Raw genomic sequence first — 19,346 nt, 5'->3', positions numbered from 1 at the left:
TTAATGTTTTTGTGATTCTACTCGTCAGACATCCATTTTCATTTTGTTCTCAATCTCTCTTTTACAAAAGCCTGCTACATGAGAGTATGTACATTCATCCTACATTTGGTCTTTCTCTCTGCACAAGGTGAAGTTACCAACATTCCAATGGTGTAACTGGAAAGAAATTTAACTCACATATAATTAGTAAATGGGAAGAAAAATACAATCATATTCTTGTCGTTAGAAGTCTGTATTAGTATAAAGACCCACATCAAACTGCATTTTTGGTATATGAAGAAAAAAAAGTACTTTCAATATAATTTGGTGAGCAATTGTAATAATGTCTATTATTTCTTTTTGAAAAGTGATGTTTTGGTAAAATGCAATTAAAAACTATTTGTTCTGAAATAAAAGCATGGAAAAAGAGCACCCTAAATTGTCAAACATTACAAACATTAAAGACCTTTTCTTCCATTAATTTTATTGAGATAGTATGTTTAAAAAAAGCCAAAACACAATATATTTAGCAAAACCAACATCTAAAGGTTGCAGAGAGAAAACCAAAAAGCTGGCCACTAATTTGATGTTTTCATGACTGCTGCCTCTAAAAGATGACAAATCCTTTGTGAGCACATCTCCCTCTGGTAAATCTGCCCTGATCATCCACATCTCTTTCAGATCTAAAGGTTTTAAAGATGTATGTGTCCCTTTCTTTGCTAACCACAACGTCTTTCAGAGCTCACTGAGATGCTCCAGTCTGTTTTCATCACAAACGTGTTGACTCTCAGTCGTTCTTCCCTAGACTTGGAAGAAAAAGTGCATCACTCCTCGCTTCCTTGCGGTTAGTCAATCCAAGACACATACTCTGCTACTCCTCCTCAGAGGCCATGTAAACGTGAGGATTTTTCTTAAGCTTCCTTGTGCGTTTTACACGACACTAACATTTCAAACACTGCAGCAACTTACGGTTCTCTCATAAAGCACCAGAAAAGTTCAGTCAATTGGCATCATGAACCCAGTAACAAAGATGCTTCTATCTGCTGCAAAGAAACGTCACACTGTATTTCTAAATAAAGTATAAAACCCGCTAGTCTAAAATAACCACGACATGGTGCAATCCCAAAGGCAAAAGGTCTGAAGGCATGAAATGATAATTCCACAAAATTATTATTTCCACAGAGGATGGAAGTAAGGATGGGTGACCTGGGAGGAACACAGAGATATTGTCCGAGCGCACAGGAATGAGGCTAGGAAAGCTAAAGCCCAGCTGGAATTGAGTCTGGCCAGGGCAGTCAAAGACGACAAGAAGGCCTTCTATAAGCACCAAGGTGAAAACAAGAAGGCTGGGGAAACGTGGAGCCACTGCTTTTCCTATGAGGAGAGGCTGAGAGCGCTGGGACTGTTCAGCCCGGCGAAGAGAAGGCTCAGAGGGATCTCATCAGTGTATACAAATTCCTGACGGGAGAGCACGAAGAAGATGGAGCTGGGTTCTTTCCTGGTGCCCAGGGACAGGGCCAGAGGCAACAGGCACACACTGACACACAGGAGGTTCCCTCTGAACATCCAGAAACACTTTTTCACTGTGAGGGTGACTGAGCACGGGCACAGGTTGCCCAGGGAGGGGGTGGGATCGCCATCCTATTCAGGAGCCCTCTGGACGTGGTCCTGGGCAACCAGCTCTGGGTGGCCCTGCTTGGGCAGGGGTTGGACCAGACGGCCTCCAGAGGTCCCTCCCAACATCAACCAGTCTGTCATACTGTGACTTTGTGAAAGTTAACATTTTTAAAGGTACTTAGACTTGTAACTGCAATATTTACAAGGCCACCAATAATGGTGTTATTATTGATAAAACGTACTTCGTTCGCACTGTTTCTGAGAGAAATAGATTACTTATTTTCTCTAAGGAAGCTGATTAATATGGTGTGAAAAACATATCCTCACCAGAGGAGTTGTCTGTAACAGAAGAAACACAATTGGTAAAACATTTTATTTCCTTAAGGCAGTGTAAAGGAAGTTACATCTATTTTTTACAATATGAGTCATTATATAGAGATGAAACTTAAGAAATAGAACAATAAACAGAACATCCACAAAGAACTATCTCTGGAAAGTCTTCAAATCAGAGGTGTTCATGCAAGATGTGAATGTGATTTTATTTTAATTCAAAGGGAAAGGGTGCAAGTTACGGAGCTGAGATCAGAGACAAGAGCATCTCCATACGTTCTGCCTTTATCTTCATGAGCGCGAATGTGGTCTACTAAGCAAACCAAGTTAAACTGAGATTTACTCAGCGATAGTTGCTCTAGATTTATAAACAGATGCAGAACAGAATGTGGTTCCTACACTACTATTATAGCTGGTGAGAAAGACACCAGTCTGTAACTCCTGACAGTTGGCCATTTTATGTTCTGTTCAATGCTAGTTTAGAGAAAAAAAACCCAAAATAATCTATTCATATTGGGTTTTTGGTTACCCTTACCTGAAACAATGGTTAATCTTGACATAAAGTAACAGAGCTACTAATTGTACCTGGTAAAAATTTAGACGCATTGAACTAAAGGCTCTTGAACAAAACAAAAGAGTACCCTCGGCGTTACCTGTCGCAGTAACTCCTCCTGACGCATCCTAATTCGCTCCCTCTCCATCTGGATTCTCTGGAGCCTCAGCTTCTGCTGCTGCTGTTGCTGCGTGGTCAGTGCGCTGGGCAGGCTCAGCAGTCCCGGCTGCGGAGTCTGGGGAGGATGAGACGGCTGCGACATGGCTGTGCTGGGGGTTATTTGGTGCTGGTGGTTCATGACTGTGGGAAAGAAAATAAGTCGTGGCTGGTTAAGTAGGATTGTACTTTAAGATAACAGAGGGCCTAGGACACATGTTTACAGCGAGTACAGAGTTATTAGAATTACTGTATTTCAGATGACTGACATAACTACTCCATCTGGCAAGATCTGGTACTAGTAATTGCTTAATTGCTAAATGATTTTTAATATTTCATATGTGTATAAATGTCCTGGTTTCAGCTGGGACAGAGCGAGTTCTTTTTGGCAGCTGGAAGAGCTCTGTGTTTTGGTTTTAGCCTAGGATTCGTTATGAGAACGCTGGCAGCGCACTGACGTTTGCAGTTGGCACGGAGACCTCAAGGACTTTCCAGCTGCCGGGTTCCTTGCCAGCGTGCAGGAGCACAACAGGATGGGGGAAGCAGGGCCGGGACAGAGGGTCCACAGCTCCCTTTAGGATTTGAACTTAGACTCAGGACTGAGGGCGGAATTGGCCAATGAAGTATCCCATATCATGAGGCATCGTGCCCAGTACAAAATGAGGGCTGACTGGAAAGAAGGGCCTTTGCTCCTCCGGGGCTCTCACTCAGCTGCGATTGCGGTGCTGGGACCTAGCTGCTTCAGGATTGTTATTCCGGGACAGGACAGGCCTTCATCACTGGGTCTTGAGCAATTACATTGTGTGTCACTTGTTTGTATACATTATTATCATTATACATATAGATATATTCATATATTATTAGTAGTAGTATTAAACTGTTCTTATCTCAACCCACGGGTCTCCTTCCTTTTTTTCCCTTTAATTCCCACCCCCATCCCCTGGGGGATTGGGTTTAGGTGCCAGCCTAAACCATGACAATAAAACATGAATGCAGCAAGTATTTATATTCATCCTGGTATGTTCAGATATTTACCTAATGATATGTAGTAAATGACATGTAAGTTTTTTTAATTGAAAATTCCTCTGCAAACATGTGCCTATAATATACAGTAAGCTAGTAAAAATTTTTTACATCTTAGCATTTTCTTTACTGACAGATCTGAATTAATTATTGTAAGAATAATTACCAGCATCAATAAGGAGCACTGTGTGTTTTGGACCTCTACGAAGGAGATACACGCGTTTTTCAACGACGCACAGATGAGGGATGTTCCAGTTAAGGAGCCAACCTCGGAGGAGGTCCTGTTTGCTGGCAGGCTGTGGCCTTCCTGCATTCTCATGGGCGAGTCGCAAGCCCTGTGCACTCATCTATAAGTGAGGGTTAATATTATTCTCGTATCTCGCAGAAGTGTTTAAGCACTCCTTGCCTCATAGGCACTCAGTGTTACAGTCATGAAAAGCAGCCTGAGCACTGTTACTGAAGGGAAAAAGTGCATCTAATGAGACCCAGTGACAAGCTGGACTGCCAGAAGTTACTAAAGCAGCGCAATAAAAAGACACCAGATACTACCAGAAGCTACATCTTTCCATATCCTTAACATACTTTCACCTACTTTTTCAAAGGAGGTGAAATGCAAGGAAAAGGTAATTCCACTGAATCTGTACCACATTCATAAATAAAAAAGCAAAGTAGTGAGAATCACTGCTGATTTTTCTTGATATGTCTTTATCTCTTTTGAACAAACACTGCCTTTTTTTCCAACTCCATAGATGGCAGGTGAGAAAACAGACCTTTGGTAAGCAAACCTGATTCATACCCCTGTAAACCAGCTAAGCCCTTTAACTTGCAGCCAGAAGACTGCTGCTCAGACAGTTCGTGTTGCTTAGACCGTTCATGTTACTGACATCAACACAGTATTTTCTGGTTAAATTCAGAAACTGCAAATCAGAGCAGAATTCTCTGCTGGATGGGCATTTTTATTCAGAGAATTGATATGAAAGAAATAGCAAGTCTTTGTGTAGCTCCACAGTCACTCTGGTAATCATGCCACAAAGCTAAAACAATTGGCACCTTCGCCTGCAGGTATCACTTGGCCATGGAAACAGAACCACCTCTTCTCTCTAGTAATAGAGAACCACCTCTTCTCCCTCTTAGTAACAGGCTTGGAAAAAACAAGAGGAAAATAAGACAGAAAGAGGAACCTGCATAGCCTCTGCTTGTACCTCCTTTTTATTTTTGAGTAAAACCTATCAGTTCCCAGCAATGCAACCCAGCACCTTTTGGGAACTGCAGAGCGAATAGTTCCTTCTTTTCTTCCCCACCTTCACATTTCCAGTAAAAAACACATACAGTAGCTAAAACCAGTCTGGATTACAAGCCATAGCCATGCATTGCTTTAAAAATTAATTGACGTTTTTGCAAGGATTCTTTCACTAATGAGGCAATAGCACAACTAATAAAGCTCTTATCTTTTAACACGAACACCCCAGATAATAAAATACTCTCTAGAAGAGATGCAGTATTTTTCTGGCCAAAGGACTGAGATTTGCATCTTCCTTTTTATCTTTCACTCATTGCTCTTAGCATATAGGAACTGAAATCTCAACTCAGTTCTACGCTCCTCAGACTCGAACACGTTTATGCTGTGTACATGTCTGATCTCGAAGGACACAGGAGAGCAACCACTGTTAGAAGTCTGCATTGAAAGAAGTGGGTTGATGATTTTACAGCCTGGATCAAATCCATGGTACCCATACAATGCAAAAGGCTGAAAATTCACTCTGCCAGTTCCAAGTGAAAATGTTTTTGAAAGGTTGCCTTTATGTCAGCCAGCTTTCTGTCAAATCAGAGTACTGTCCTGTCTCTCTTACTACCTGGAGTAAGGCAGGTACACAGGCATCAGGTCAGCAGAAACTTTGCCCTGCTTCATTTGACAGAAATATTTACATGTCCTCACATTAGATCTGAATCAATTTTTTCGATCTCGGCGACCCAGTATCGCCGGGGTCGAGCACGTAAAGCCTACGGAACCATCTGAGAGTGCAGCTGCATGGTATTTTAGCTTCAGCGGCAAATCCAGCCCAAGAAATAATCCAAGTTAAAAGCAGCCCTGCAGCAATATAACCTCTCCACGGGTTCAGTTTATGTGTGGTCCACAAACAGCTGTATCCACAAAAATGACATCACGCTTCCCCATGAAACCAGTGTTGCCTTTTATCACCTCTTTCACACCCAGCTGCTCATTCCTGCCCACATGCTGCCCCTTTACTGAGCTGGCACAAGCATTTTTGTGGCCACACGGCAAACTAAAAATTGCCTGGGGATAAAAAGAGGGTATTTTCTGGCTACATTAGTTCCCAGCAGAAGTAACTGAGTAGCCATGAAAATGCTTATGTGCAACCAATATAGGAGTCCAGGTGGGAAAAATAAGCTGGTTGCTGGAAAGACAGACCAAAGCCAGCACTGATCAGTAACTTTTCAGTGGTAAAAACCCAGAGAGATTTGTAAGCTGCAGTGCTGAGAGGGGAAAGGTAGGAATGAGAGCTGGGTGCAGAAATCAAACCACTTTCATAATGGGGAAACAATATATGGAACCACATTTTAAGATGCAGTGAATCTAGTCTTTCTTATTCACATGAAAATAAGTAAGAAATATGTTAAGTATAACTATATAAATTATATCAGTGTAAATCTGGTGTTAAATTGCCAGGACCATAAGCACTTAGGAATTTAACTCTTCTCATATGCATAAGCATGTGCTTAAATTTTTGGCATGTCAATGGTTGAATGAATAGAACAACCATGCTAAGAATCCAGGCTGACTGAAGGATTATCACAATATAGTAAGTTCTCCATAAGAAAATTGTTTTCATCTAAGCAGCACATGCAAATGATAGAAGCAGGCAAAGTTAAATAAAGATTAATAGCCTGTACAGTGTGTCTGGGGTACTCTCGGGGCTAGGGTGTCAGCTGTAGTACTATTTGCCATGGCTATTTGTTGCTTTTGCTATATAAAATACTCCCTTCTTGATCAGCTGATCTGTACCCATGTTGTATCACAGCTGAAACTATACATGCAAGAAGGCAAAGAACAAGACAATAAGTAAATGCTGAGGAATAACTTGTCCCTGAGCTATGGTCCCCAATAACTCTCCAAGTCACTTCTCATGGGGACAGACAGAATATTTTGGTCCAAGGAACTCTATGTCTTGCAGTAAATTACTTTTCTTTCAAGCAATACGATCCACTGTTACATACCATCCAAGAACTACGGGAAGCTCAGCACAATGAGTAAAGTAAGCATTCCCACTCCTTGACACAGGAGTAAAGAAATTACATCACACTGGATCTCCTACAAGTCAAGTATGCCATAAATATGTGATCATATTTCTAAGAAACAACAAAAATCCATTTTACTGCCAAAAAAAGTTATTTATGTCAGCTGGGTTTGATAAAGCCATAGCTACGGCGAAGCTTTACAGGTTTCAGTGCAGAAGGTGCACAGGAAGCAAAGCAGTAAGTAGGAGCCATCCTCAGCCCATTCCAGCACCGGCACCATTTGGCTCTGCTCCTCTTTCAATCAGTAGCTTTCTCCACAGAGGTTTGTAAGTCTGCATCTCTGGACACAGGTCCATAGAAAAATAGATCTGCTCAAAACTACCACTAATTGGAATGGCTTTTGAAGAGCCATCGATTTGGGTCATTTGAACCTGCTGACACCACATTTTTCTCCAGCATACACTGCTTCAAGAAAAAATGGGATTCAGGTAACTCTCCGTTCAGTTTGAATACCAGACACGTACTTTCATAGCAGCCCAAACTGAACAGACTCAGAAATATTAAGTATGTAGGAGTCATGCATCTGTGCTTTCAAACAAATAGATAGTTTTGTCAAGGTATCTGGATAGAGCATGTTTATGATAAAGTCTAACTTAAAATGGTGCATTAAATTGATATCGTGATATTTTTTTTTTTTTTAATATCATTCAAAACTAGTTCCTCTAGATCAAATCGCTCAAAGCCCCATCCAACCTGGCCTTGAACACTGCCAGGGATGGGGCAGCCACAGCTTCACTGGGCAACCTGTGCCAGTGCCTCACCACCCTCATTGTAAAAAATTCCTTATGTCTAATTGAAATCTCCCCTCTTTCAGTGTAAAGCCATTGCCCCGTGTTCTGTCACTACATGCCCTTGTCCAAAGCCCCTCTCCAGCTTTCTTGTAGGCCCTTCAGGTACTGGAAGGCTGCTGGAAGGTCTCCCCACAGCCTCCTCTTCTCCAGGCTGAACAGCCCCAACTCTCTCAGCCTGTCTCCAGAGCAGAGGTGCTCCAGCCCTCGGAACATCTTCGTGGCCTCCTCTGGACCCGCTCCAGCAGCTCCATGTCCTTCTGATGTTGGGGACTCCAGAGCTGAACACAGTATTTCAGGTGGGGTCTCAGGAGAGCAGAGCAGAGGGGCAGAATCCTCTCCCTCGACCTGCTGCCCACGCTGCTCTGGATGCAGCCCAGGACACGGTTGGCTTTCTGGGCTGCCAGCGCACGGTGCTGGCTCATGTTGAGCTTCTCATCAACCAGCATCCCCAAGTCCTTCTCCTCAGGGCTGCTCTCTCTGACACAGAGTCCCTGATCCAAGACAGGAAACATTCATAGGAAGGATGACTGTGGCTCTCAGGAAAGACTGCTGACACAAACAATATAACTGATAGCAAAAGCCTTCATGTACCAGGAAGAATCTAACTGAAACATCCAGGAAAATGAAGAACAGTAACAGCCAGTAGTGCTGAACAAGTGTATCGGCTCCAGCTAAAGGAGCTGTGAATTAGGAAGGAGACAGGCTGACTGAGAATGTAGCCTGGTACACACAAGGAAGACAGGGGTGAAAATTCCCACATTGTACACAACAGTCAAAAGACTGTGAGAAACAGAACCACTTTGTGGTTTTGGTGCCAGAGATACCCTTGGGCATCTCATAGTGTTGTGTCAAGGTAGTGATTTGTCAGTACAAGTCATTTCCAGTGAAGAAGTTTGCAATTGTACAAACAAGTCCAGTACTTTGATACCAGGCAATCTAAAGACACTGGATGCGTTCCTGATTTACCCAAGACAAAGTTCTTCCTGTTCGTGGTGCTAAGAATAGTGCCCAGCATTGATATCCTCCAGATAACACAGGAGCCAAACACAGTGCGTGTCCCAGGCATCACCCAGGTGCCTGCTCAGGGTGCAGACGACCTTTGCCACTCACACAGATCAGTACCAGGCGCACCGAAGAGGCGTGGGTTAGTCCTGTGCTGCGCTCAGGGTCCAGTGGCAGCTTTATTACCTGTAGGTGGTGCAAAGCCCACGCTAATAAATCCTTCTGGACCTTGTGGAAAGCATGCAGGCGTATCTAAACCATCTCTGAGATATGCTTCCAGAATCAGGAGTTCTGGTGAGTATAGCACAGAGATGCCAGTGTGCCATCCAACACGACTTCTCCAGAGGCACACAGTGGCCTTTCGATCCCCAGTCGTCTCCTGGAACCCACAGACTGCCGTGCAGAGCCATCCACTTCATCTCGTGGAAATGTATTCTCACCAGCTTTGAGAGGATCCTGTCAGACCTGGGCTAGATCTTCATACAGTTTTGGATAGGGAATTCTCTGCGTTACACTCTCCAGAGAAGGACGACTATCCTACCTGAATGCAGGCAGGCTTGTACTGAAAACTGCAGCTTCCTGCATCAACAGCTATTACCTCGGAGAGATTCTGACCCAGGAAAATCAGAAAACCTAAAGAAATGTCCAGGTCAAAGAACATAAAGAAAGTCTCTAATGATAAATGATCTTTCAGTGTTTCCTGCAAACCTAGTTGCAGCTGGAGTACTTGAGACCAATAAGGCACAGAAAGGAAACACGACGTTCACACAAAGCCAGAGGCACGGGGGCGCTGGCAGCACCACGCAAAACCCGCAGTGCTCCTACACGAACTACTGGCCCAGACATCCTGCAGCGCCGTTAACGCCGCTGAAAGGTGCTGCAGCAAACTAATGCAGCAGTGCTGCACAAGCTGCCACTAACAGCATCTGCTGTCGGAGTTCCGACAGATGGGAAAGGGGCTTCCTGGTGAACAGAGCAATTCCACCAGGGAGACAGCTGGCGACAAGGCGGTGATGCGTTTGGCAGAAATCTGCATGTGCTGTACAGTGCAGGTGAGTAATATGACTGGACCTTCCAAAAAATAAATGAAAGCCAGGGTTCAAATTTGCTGGAAACCCTTTTTGTGACCTGTTTTTTGTTGAAAATCATTACATATTTTTTACCTAATCTGTGCTTGCAAAAACGACACTGAAGTTTACAAATCTGTACGAATTAAAACACTTCCCTAGACAGGCCAATTCCAAAAGTAAGTCTCAATAGAATATCTGATTCTTGCTATTATCAACCTCTAGTCTATACATCAATTGATAATGAAGTGTGCTTTTACAGGCAATTACTTGCATTTTTCTAGACATTTTGTTTACAGAATCAACATCATGAAAATCTGTGGTCACATTTATCTCCCATATAATTGTGCCAACACTTAGGATCACTTAAAATGATTTTCCTCTTTTTTCTCTATTCCCTTCCTCCCCATATTTTCTATGCACAATACTATATGTAATGTCAGGTAAGTTTTACCTTGCAACACTATCTACTTGGGCAAAAAACAGCATCCAGGCAGAACTCCAGCCTCCTCAAAAGAAGTGTGGGAAAGTGTGATGATATAGTTAATATAGGTCCAAGACTTCTCACTGCTTTTGCATTTTCCACTGTGTGAGTTCTTCAAAGAACAAGAGAAAAAAAAAATTTGAATAAAAAGTAAGTTGCTTTTCTGAAGGGTAGAGCTACAATGAAATGCATGGGGCAAGTATAAAAATATAGTACCTGAAATATCTTTAAGCATGTTTGATATGCCTGATACTGTCTAGATTTCAATTAATAGTGAATCTTTAAATATACTAGTTGGAATGAAAAGGATCCCAACAATGGAAAAATTACCCCTCACTATATACATAAGCTTGGTTTGAGCAAAGTCTAACTGCTCTTCCTGCAACTAGTCAACTGAACCAGAACGGAACTCCTGTGCCACACAGTTCAGTAGCACTGGTTCTGAATGCAGCTGGTAACTCTTCGTCACTGAAGGTCTGAATGAGCCCAGTGAAGTTAAAGGAAAGCCTTGTGTCAACTCCATTGAGCAAGTTAACAACACCGTGACATTCTACAAATCTCTGTTCCTTACGATATAATCATACGGTACATTCGTTGTGCTATTTATGCAATTTTATTAACGCCTGCTATTATTTAATTTGGATTCTGAATTTGTATTTACATGCTATGAGGAACACAATGGAGTTTGGGTTAAAAGAGAAAAACCTGCCGTTCATGCTCCAACTAGACTACTCCGTCTGAACGCTGATTTCAGTACAAGGGCACTCATCTAATAAATCAGTGACACTTTAACAACCCTTTTCAGCCTGTGGTATGGGGAGCCTGAGGACCTCTGGACTTTCTGAGCGGTCAAAAGGTCTAAGGAAACTAGGAAACTAAGTTTCCTAGTAACTAAGGAAAATGAACTGGTCTTCAGTAAGCTTAAATTCACTAGGCAGGGTTTGGCGCTTCCAGTGTAACATTTCTAAGGTTCTGCAAACAAAGGAAAAATATAAAAAAAATATTAAAAATATAAAAAATATACAAAGCTCAAATCTATCACTCTATAGTAAAGGAGAATGGATATAACAGAGCAGGTGGAAAGTATTCACCATTCTAGCAGACAGAATTCAGTTCTCTTGGGGAAAAACAAATTTATTTCGCAAAATGAAATTAGTCTTCAATAAACAGCCATTACACAATTTTCCAGCTCAAATGAAAGCAAGCAAAAACGTGGAGCTAAGTTCCAAAACTGGACTATGTGGCCACAGCTTCATTGCAGCCCATGGAATTACAACTATTTAGTTCACATCTCAAATTAGACCTATGTAATTTTCTTTTTCCAGTTAGATGAAAAATGAGAAAATTCTTTTACTGCTTTTGTTTGCTTTTAAATTAATAATGATATTCTAATGAATTAAGTTTTCTGACATTGTAGAAGACCTTTCTGTTGATGACTTTGCTGGATACATACTAAGCAAGGATTATTTTGTGGGCAAGAGACTCTGCAAGTTGCAGAAGCCAAAACATGCAAGTGTAAATTGTTTCTGACACATGCACTGAACCGATTGTACCAACTTTTATTATTTTAGTGTCAGAAGTGTCTGGATGCAACTGTGGATCTTTTTCTCTTCCCTGTTTATAGGCAGCCCAGAGCCTAATTCATGTGAACTGGCCAGTGTAAGGTGTCACGCAACACAGTCTGATGAAAACCAAATGTCTATAAAGGGTAAAGGAAAAAAGAAAAAAGAAAGAACGAACCCAGCCATATTACAGTTTTGACTTAGTCACGACATTGTGAAGAAAAAAAGACTAGGCTCCCCTCCTTTTCTCTCTCCGCTTCTGCCAACAAAGAACTGCTTGTTTCACTTATTTCCCAGAAACAGCATTAGCCTTCCAACAAGGTCAGCAAAAAATGCTGCTTTTCAGCTCTGGTGCATCTTGTTCCAAAAATCTGTAAAGTATTAAACCAAAAAGTTGTACTATCCCAGTGCACAGAGACTCCTTTATTCAGATTTCTGGGCTGAAAATAGCTATACAGAAATTTCTCAACAGTTTCAACTGTTACGCTAAGTTCTGTGATAGTCACATTTAACTAATCTTTCCTGCCTTCAATGATTCAAGCTTAAAAACCGCCAAATGAGCAACCTGCAGGTGCAGCATCAAAGCTATGATTTAGCAGGGTTTTTTAAAAGATTAGAGATTTACTCTGTAAGCACTTTAAACAATAAATCAGTAACAACAAATCACGGTGGAGGCTGCTTGACTGGAGAGCCAGCTTTAATGCTATTGACCAATTACCAATGACCATTATAAATTAAAATATTTATTAAATTGTTTTTACTATTGTTTCATTCAGTCTTCAGCTTTTGCATTTCACTCACTTTGAAACTATGAAAACGACACTGCACTCCTGCACGGGCACATGTTTAGACTATCAGCCTTGAAGGGAAACGCTTACACCAACAGGAACATCTTTGTGTTAAAATTGAAAACTACTAGATTTTGAAACAATACCACCATCTCTTTTGGACACATCAACCTTTAACATTTCAGATTTACTAGATAGGTGCTGGTTTAAACGTGTGCGTCCTTTGAGATATCTGGGTTTAATTTACCTGATACTGAAGTTAATTGCTATCAGTCTCTGTAACTACTAGCCACTGTCCTTAAAACACAAATAAATTACTCCATTTGCATTCTGCCTCATAAATTTCTTCTTAGAGGTTTTAACTGCAAATAACCAAAACCACCCAATCCCATGTTCTTTTCCAGAGCTGTGTCATCATAAAACTCTCATTCCCACAGAACATGCAAGTGCCCTACAATGCTTTCAGCTCTCCTACAAGTGTTATTTCATTAACCAGAAGCGGGTGCCAAAATTATTCACACTGACCACAACTTAATTGTATCCGCTTCTTTCAGGATATCCAATAATTAAAACCGACCTGTAACAGGAAGCCTTTCCACTGTGCAGGTGGTGTGAGGGTATGGGCTACACCAAGGGAAAAACATGGTCCTCTCAGTGTTACATACTTGTAGCCAAATTTCCAGCCGATGCAAACCAAGCCTTGCAAAATCTAGACCACTTCATGTATGTAAACTATCACTAAAATACATACTGCCTGTTTTTAAACACTTTGGGAGTTTCTGCATTCTTATCTCAAGAGACTCACTTCGACACAGTAACCAGAACTGCATTTTTATCACCCTCAAACAATAGTAGCTACACCTCTGTTATCATGGCAGGATATGGAAACTTTCGTTCCTGTGTTTCTTGCTCTTAGTCAGGATTATTGCATTGTTTTATTGGTTGGATTTCCTGGCTGATTAAAAAAAATTAAATCAGAGGGAAAGTGCCATAACCCCCAGTTGTATCCAGACCTAATTAAATTACTGTTGACAATACAGCTGAAAGCGAAGCTTTTTAGATTCGGGGATGAATTTCTGTAACACAAACAGTTGTCAGTGTTAGAGGCTCTCCACGTTAAATTCTACTGTGTCATATATAATGTCTTTCACCTTAGAGAACCAGAGCATTTAATAGTTAAAACCATGCTGCTGGTATCACTTAGGTCATGCCTGCTGGCGGGTCTTTGATACAGCAAGTTTCTAAGGTAAGGAGCTTTCTCTTCTTCAGTGGGGAGAAAAAAGTAAAAATCAAATAGTTCTTCATCTGGAGTTTGACACAGTAAGTTAATATGGTTGGACTCTCAGAATCAGTGCATACACCGACCCTAAACATACTAACACTGGGCTTTCCACTGTTTTATGCCTGAACTGCTCGATATATAAAATGGAGATAAATATTATCAGCTCCTATCACAGATGTGCCGTGATGTTTTATTTTTCTTATGCTCTATATTTACATCTGATCTGATCAGGTCAAAGTGCAGGTGTCAAGTGCAAAATAAAGAATATGTAGCACTCTTCTCTCTGCCAGAAATTGTTCTCTACTCTCAAGTGTGTATTACACGTTGTGAAACTTCACCACCTATTGCTGATGATACCAACATCATTTTCTATACGGTGCCAGTCTCCTACCTGATGAAGGCATGAGAATTGCACCAGGACCCTTCACGAAGGTTTTCAAGACCTGACTGCATAAAGCCCTGAGCAATCTGGTCTGATCTCATAGCTGGCTCCGCTTTGAGCAGCAGATTGGGTTAGAGATCTCCCAAGGTCCCTTCCCACCTGAATTATGCTGTGATGGCTACAGTCTTAAATTTTGCAAGGCCTCAACCCTCAGCCACGTGTGGAAATTCATCTAGCTTCTTTCCTTACCTCAGAATAGGCATCCTTAGCTTTGCAAGCTATAACACTACTACTTACCTCCTAGCAGCTGTCCCTCAATTCAGTACATTTGAATGAGTTCACAGTTTCTTATAATAGCTCTTTGAGGATGCCACTAGCAGGTAACTGATAAAAAAACAGCAGCACAGAAATAAATTAAAACAATTATCTGCTCCAGATACAGATAGAGTACTGGAACACTGCAAACTTCAGGAATTGTAACACTAGGCATCTTTATCATTTTTTTCCCCCTGCAAATATACATATTAATGAATTCATCTTGATAGAACCTGAGAGAATGTATAGTTATGAAGTATTATGTCAGTGGTCAGAATTAAAAGTGATCTGGGTACATTTTCTGAAGGCAAGATTAGCTGGGCCTATGCACGAGGATAATAATTTACAAGTTACAAAATTATCAAGTTATCAACCATCATCATAGAACAGCCCAGGTTGGAAGGGATCTCAAAAGATCATCTTACCCAAACTTACAGGGAAAATAATTGGTTATGAGGGAGAAAACAGACAGGGTAAGAGAAGATGGCTCAGCTCAGCTCTAGTGTGTAAGGGATCTACACAGACACAGCTCTGCTCATGGCTTTGCTTCACTCATCACTCCTTCCCTCATGACCAGCTCGTACATGATTGCAGCTTTTAAAAGCCTTTCCACTCATCAATCACATCTCCATGCCAAGACTGATGAGTCACACACGTTCTCTTGTGTACCAGGAGTGGAAAATACAAAGTGGTAACACCAGGTATGTGTTTCTGTTGGTGCGGACTGTCCACTGTGAAGAGAGAGGCAAAGGCGACAGCGGTAGCCTGGCATAGTGGGGGGCATCAGGGATGGCCAGCCCGGCTGGACTCGGGCGAGTTTAGTTAGACAAACACGTGTTTTAACCCCAATTTCTAGTTAGATAAACGGAAAGCTGCTGCGCGCGCTCAGAAAACTCGAAGGCATTTTACGAAGCGGCAGAGCACCCAGAACTCTCAAACCAGCAGGCTCTGGGCACTACGTAACACACAGCTGAGTCACTCCTACAGGACCCAGAACAACTGCCGTCTGCAACTGGTATCTGCTGTAAGGCCTCGATGCCACAACCGACTGTACCATGGATGCCACTTGGCCCAGAAGGTCCTCTGAGGTTTTTTGCAGATAGGTTTTTCTAGTTTTTCACAAGAGCTTTTTAAGGAACTCATGCATTTAAGTTCAAGCTAATTTATACAGAAAATGTAAATGCTATCAGAGGATTTTATTATTTTATGTCAAAATAAGTTGCAAACTGTTAAACTCGAACAGCATTTAAATGAAGACCAGACTGTGCTCACCAACTGGATGAAGAGTACAATCAGAAAAGAAAGCTCTTTAAAACAGTTTGAAGGAAGCAGGATGAAAATAACAATGGTTTTGAGTGTTGTGTAATGTAGAATAGAGAAAGACTACAAAACAAGTAGCATTTAATTAAAAACTGTAGCAAAAGAAACCTTTATAAGGATCTAATTTTTTCCCTTAAATCTTGCTACACACAGCCAAAACCCATACTCCACAATCTTCTTACGCTAGTGACTGCCACTATGCCCAACAGCTTCCCTAGCTGAGACTTGGGCACTTCCAGAGAACCATTAGTCATGCCAGTCAGCAGCAGTCTGGCCACCAGCTCAGGAGCACTGCAACTGCTCTCTCCTCCCTTTCATTCACAGGAAGTCCATGGAACTGGGTCTCCTAATGCAGGGACCTAATTCAGGTGAGATGCTGTCCTGGTTTTAGCTGGGACAGAGTCAGCACTTCTTTTTAGCAGCCAGAAGAGCTCCGTGGTTTGGTTTTACTCAGAGGCTCGCTCTGAGAAGAAGGTTGATAGCAAGTTGATGTTTGTAGTTGGCACTGGGGTCTCACGGACTTTCCAGCCTGCCGGGTTCTTGCCAGTGTGCAGGAGCACAACACGATAGGGGGGAGCATGGCTGGGACAAGGGGTCCACGATTCCCCTTGTGATTTGTGGTGGAACTTAAGATTGAGGCCAAACTGGCCAATTAGCGTTCCACATCATGCGGCGTCATGCCCAGTATAAAAGTGAGGGTCAGCTGGGAAGAGGGGCTTTTGCCCTTCCGGGACTCTCACTTTCGGGCTCTCAGAGAGCTTTCTCTCTCTCTTGCTCTCTATTTCGGGCCTCCCGTTCATCCGGGATTGCGGTATCGGGATTTATCTGTTTCGGGATTGCAGCTTTGGGAAGAGACGGGCCTCGGTCAAGGGGTGGTGAGCAATCACCCCGTACATCACTCGTCTGTATGTATTTATCCCTGTGCATATCCGTTCATATATATCTTGATAGCGGTAGTAGTGAAGTGTTCCTATCTCAACCCACGGGTCTCTTTTCTTTTTCTTCTTTGATTCTCGCCCTCATCCCTGGGGTGGGGGAGGGTGAGAGAGCGACTGTGTAGGGTTTGGTTGCCGGAGCAGATGCCTGAAATAAGGGTGTACAAATACCTCTCCACACGCCGTTTGCGATTCTACCACAATAATGGAGCTGACTGGCAATAGAGAGTTAATTTTGTATCAATCAGCTGCAAAAGAACATGTTTCAGAATGGGCAGAAAACCAGCGCTTGTGCAGATTCAGCACCAAAGTAAATGGGATTTATGAAGCACTTATGAAGGTGCAAGAAAAACAGCGTTCCTGGTTGTCTTCAGTCAGACCCTGATCGTTTTCCTTGTTATATTCTAACAAAACATATAGTTAAAAGATTCCTGTTAATGTTGTCCTTTCCTTAGTATATCCATCTACAAAATGTCTTAGAAGAACAACAAAGGCAAAATATTCAGAAAAAGCAGACTGAATGAGTCTGAATATATGCTTACCTGCAACAATATGCTTTCAGTCTCTGGCACAAATTTCCCTTTCCACCCATGAAACTTCATTGAATTTGGTGGTGTGTAAGTGAGCACAGGAACCTGCCTAGCTTGTATTAGTCCTCTGCAAATATCACAAGATGTATCAAAGGAAGAGATACCTTCAGATGCCTTTGTTATATAACATTTAAAAAGCAATGTTTTAAATGTCAGTGAGAAAACTAACACTGCTGAAGTTGTAAGAAAACTCTTAATGTGTAACTCATAAACAGACAACAAAAACCACAGTAAGAAAAAAGTAGAAAAACAGAGTAGATTTTTTTAAGGTATATCTACTAATTTCCATCAACTTGCACTATGTTTCTCCATGTCTCAAGCACAGGCATACTATTATTTGGTATCACTTAGTCACACTGTACTTTTGATAGAATGTTTGGAAGTGCCTTTGTATGCTTCCCAGCAAATATTGCTGAAAGGACTTTATAAACCAAAGCAACAAGCTGTTCAGAACAGACAATATTTTCCATCTCTTTATAAGAAGCATAGCAAGGAAGACACATGTGTTAGTAATTGGAAGTGCAGACCAGTATGCAGACCTGGAATACTTAAATCCTTTCAAGTGGCACATCTTCAAAAGAAAAACTTCTTTTAATTCCTACAGTACCAAAAAACGCTAAGGCAAAAGACAGATGCATAGACTTCGTTTGCTAAAAAGTTACAAAATTATGGCCAGAAGAGTGGCTTAACTTGGTATCCAGTTTCCATTTCTCCTCTGATGTCTGTAAGATGTTGGCACAATCACTTCTGGCTTAGAGATCTGACTGCCAGACCAACAAATTGGGACCAGGACCAACCACTTCAATGTCTGAGCAGACCCAAGAAAGCAGGTTTAGCAGTAACCCTGTTAGCATCACAAAGAGCAGAAAGGCCCTTCCTTTTGTCCAAGATAATTTCGAAATGGAGACATTCAGCTTTAGTACTGGAAACTACACTCCCATGTATTTTAAACTGCCACATGAAATATTCAGAGACTACTGTATTTTGTTCAGATTACTGCAATCTTGTAATTTCTGTGTGTATGTATGTATATATACATACACGGTTTCTAGATTACATCTTTTACAATACACTTTTGTCCTGGTTTCAGCTGGGACAGAGTCAGCTCTTCTTTTCAGCAGCCAGAAGAGCTCCGTGGTTTGGTTTTAGTCTGAGACTCGCTCTGAGAACGCTGGCAGCGCACTGGTGTTTGTAGTTGGCACGGAGACCTCAAAGACTTTTCATCTTGCCGTGTTCTCGCCAGTGTGCAGGAGCACAACAGGATGGGGGGGAGCATGGCCGGGACAGAGGGTCCATGACTCTCCTTACGATTTGTACTTAGGATTGAGGGACAAACTGGCCAACGAAGTATTCCATATCATGCAGCGTCATGCCGGTATAAAATGAGGGTCAGCTGGAAAGAAGGGCCTTTGCTGTTCTGGGGCTCTCACTTTCAGACTCTCAGAGTGCTCTCTCTGTCTCGCTCGCCCAGGATTGCGGTATCGGGACTAATCTGTTTCAGGATCATCAGTTCGGGACAAGACAAGTCAGGCCTCAGTCAAGGGGTGGTGAGCAATTACACCGTACATCACTCATTTGTATATATTTATCATTGTACATAGATGTATATATATTAATATATTAGTATTAGTACTAAATTGTTCTTATCTCAACCCACGGGTCACTGTCCCTTTTCTCCTCTAATTCCCTTCCTCATCCCCAGGGGTGGGCAAGGGTGAGCTGTGTGCAGTTTAGTTGCCGGAGTGGCCTAAACCATGGCAACTTTTAAACAAAATAGGTCACACTTGGTGTGTTCAAACAAGTGGACTGCAAAATCAGGGACTGCGATGCCGAATTTAATAATACGGTGCTG

The 19,346-nt window shown here is 42.0% G+C and overlaps 1 protein-coding gene across 1 annotated transcript in view; it reads right to left on the bottom strand.

Moving 5' to 3' along the window:
- WWTR1 (WW domain containing transcription regulator 1) overlaps positions 1–19,346 on the bottom strand; it is a 73,268-nt gene that overhangs the window by 12,700 nt on the left and 41,222 nt on the right. Inside the window, exon 3 of the mRNA XM_086618414.1 lies at positions 2,580–2,779. Coding sequence (XP_086474540.1) covers positions 2,580–2,779 — 200 coding nt within the window. The remainder of the gene's footprint in view (positions 1–2,579; positions 2,780–19,346) is intronic.

This window comes from Tauraco erythrolophus, chromosome 11 (assembly GCF_009769465.1).
Source record: "Tauraco erythrolophus isolate bTauEry1 chromosome 11, bTauEry1.pri, whole genome shotgun sequence".
Lineage (NCBI taxonomy): Eukaryota > Metazoa > Chordata > Aves > Musophagiformes > Musophagidae > Tauraco > Tauraco erythrolophus.
The sequence above is the reverse complement of the archived record's forward strand: the minus strand, read 5'-3'. Positions and strand labels throughout refer to the sequence as shown.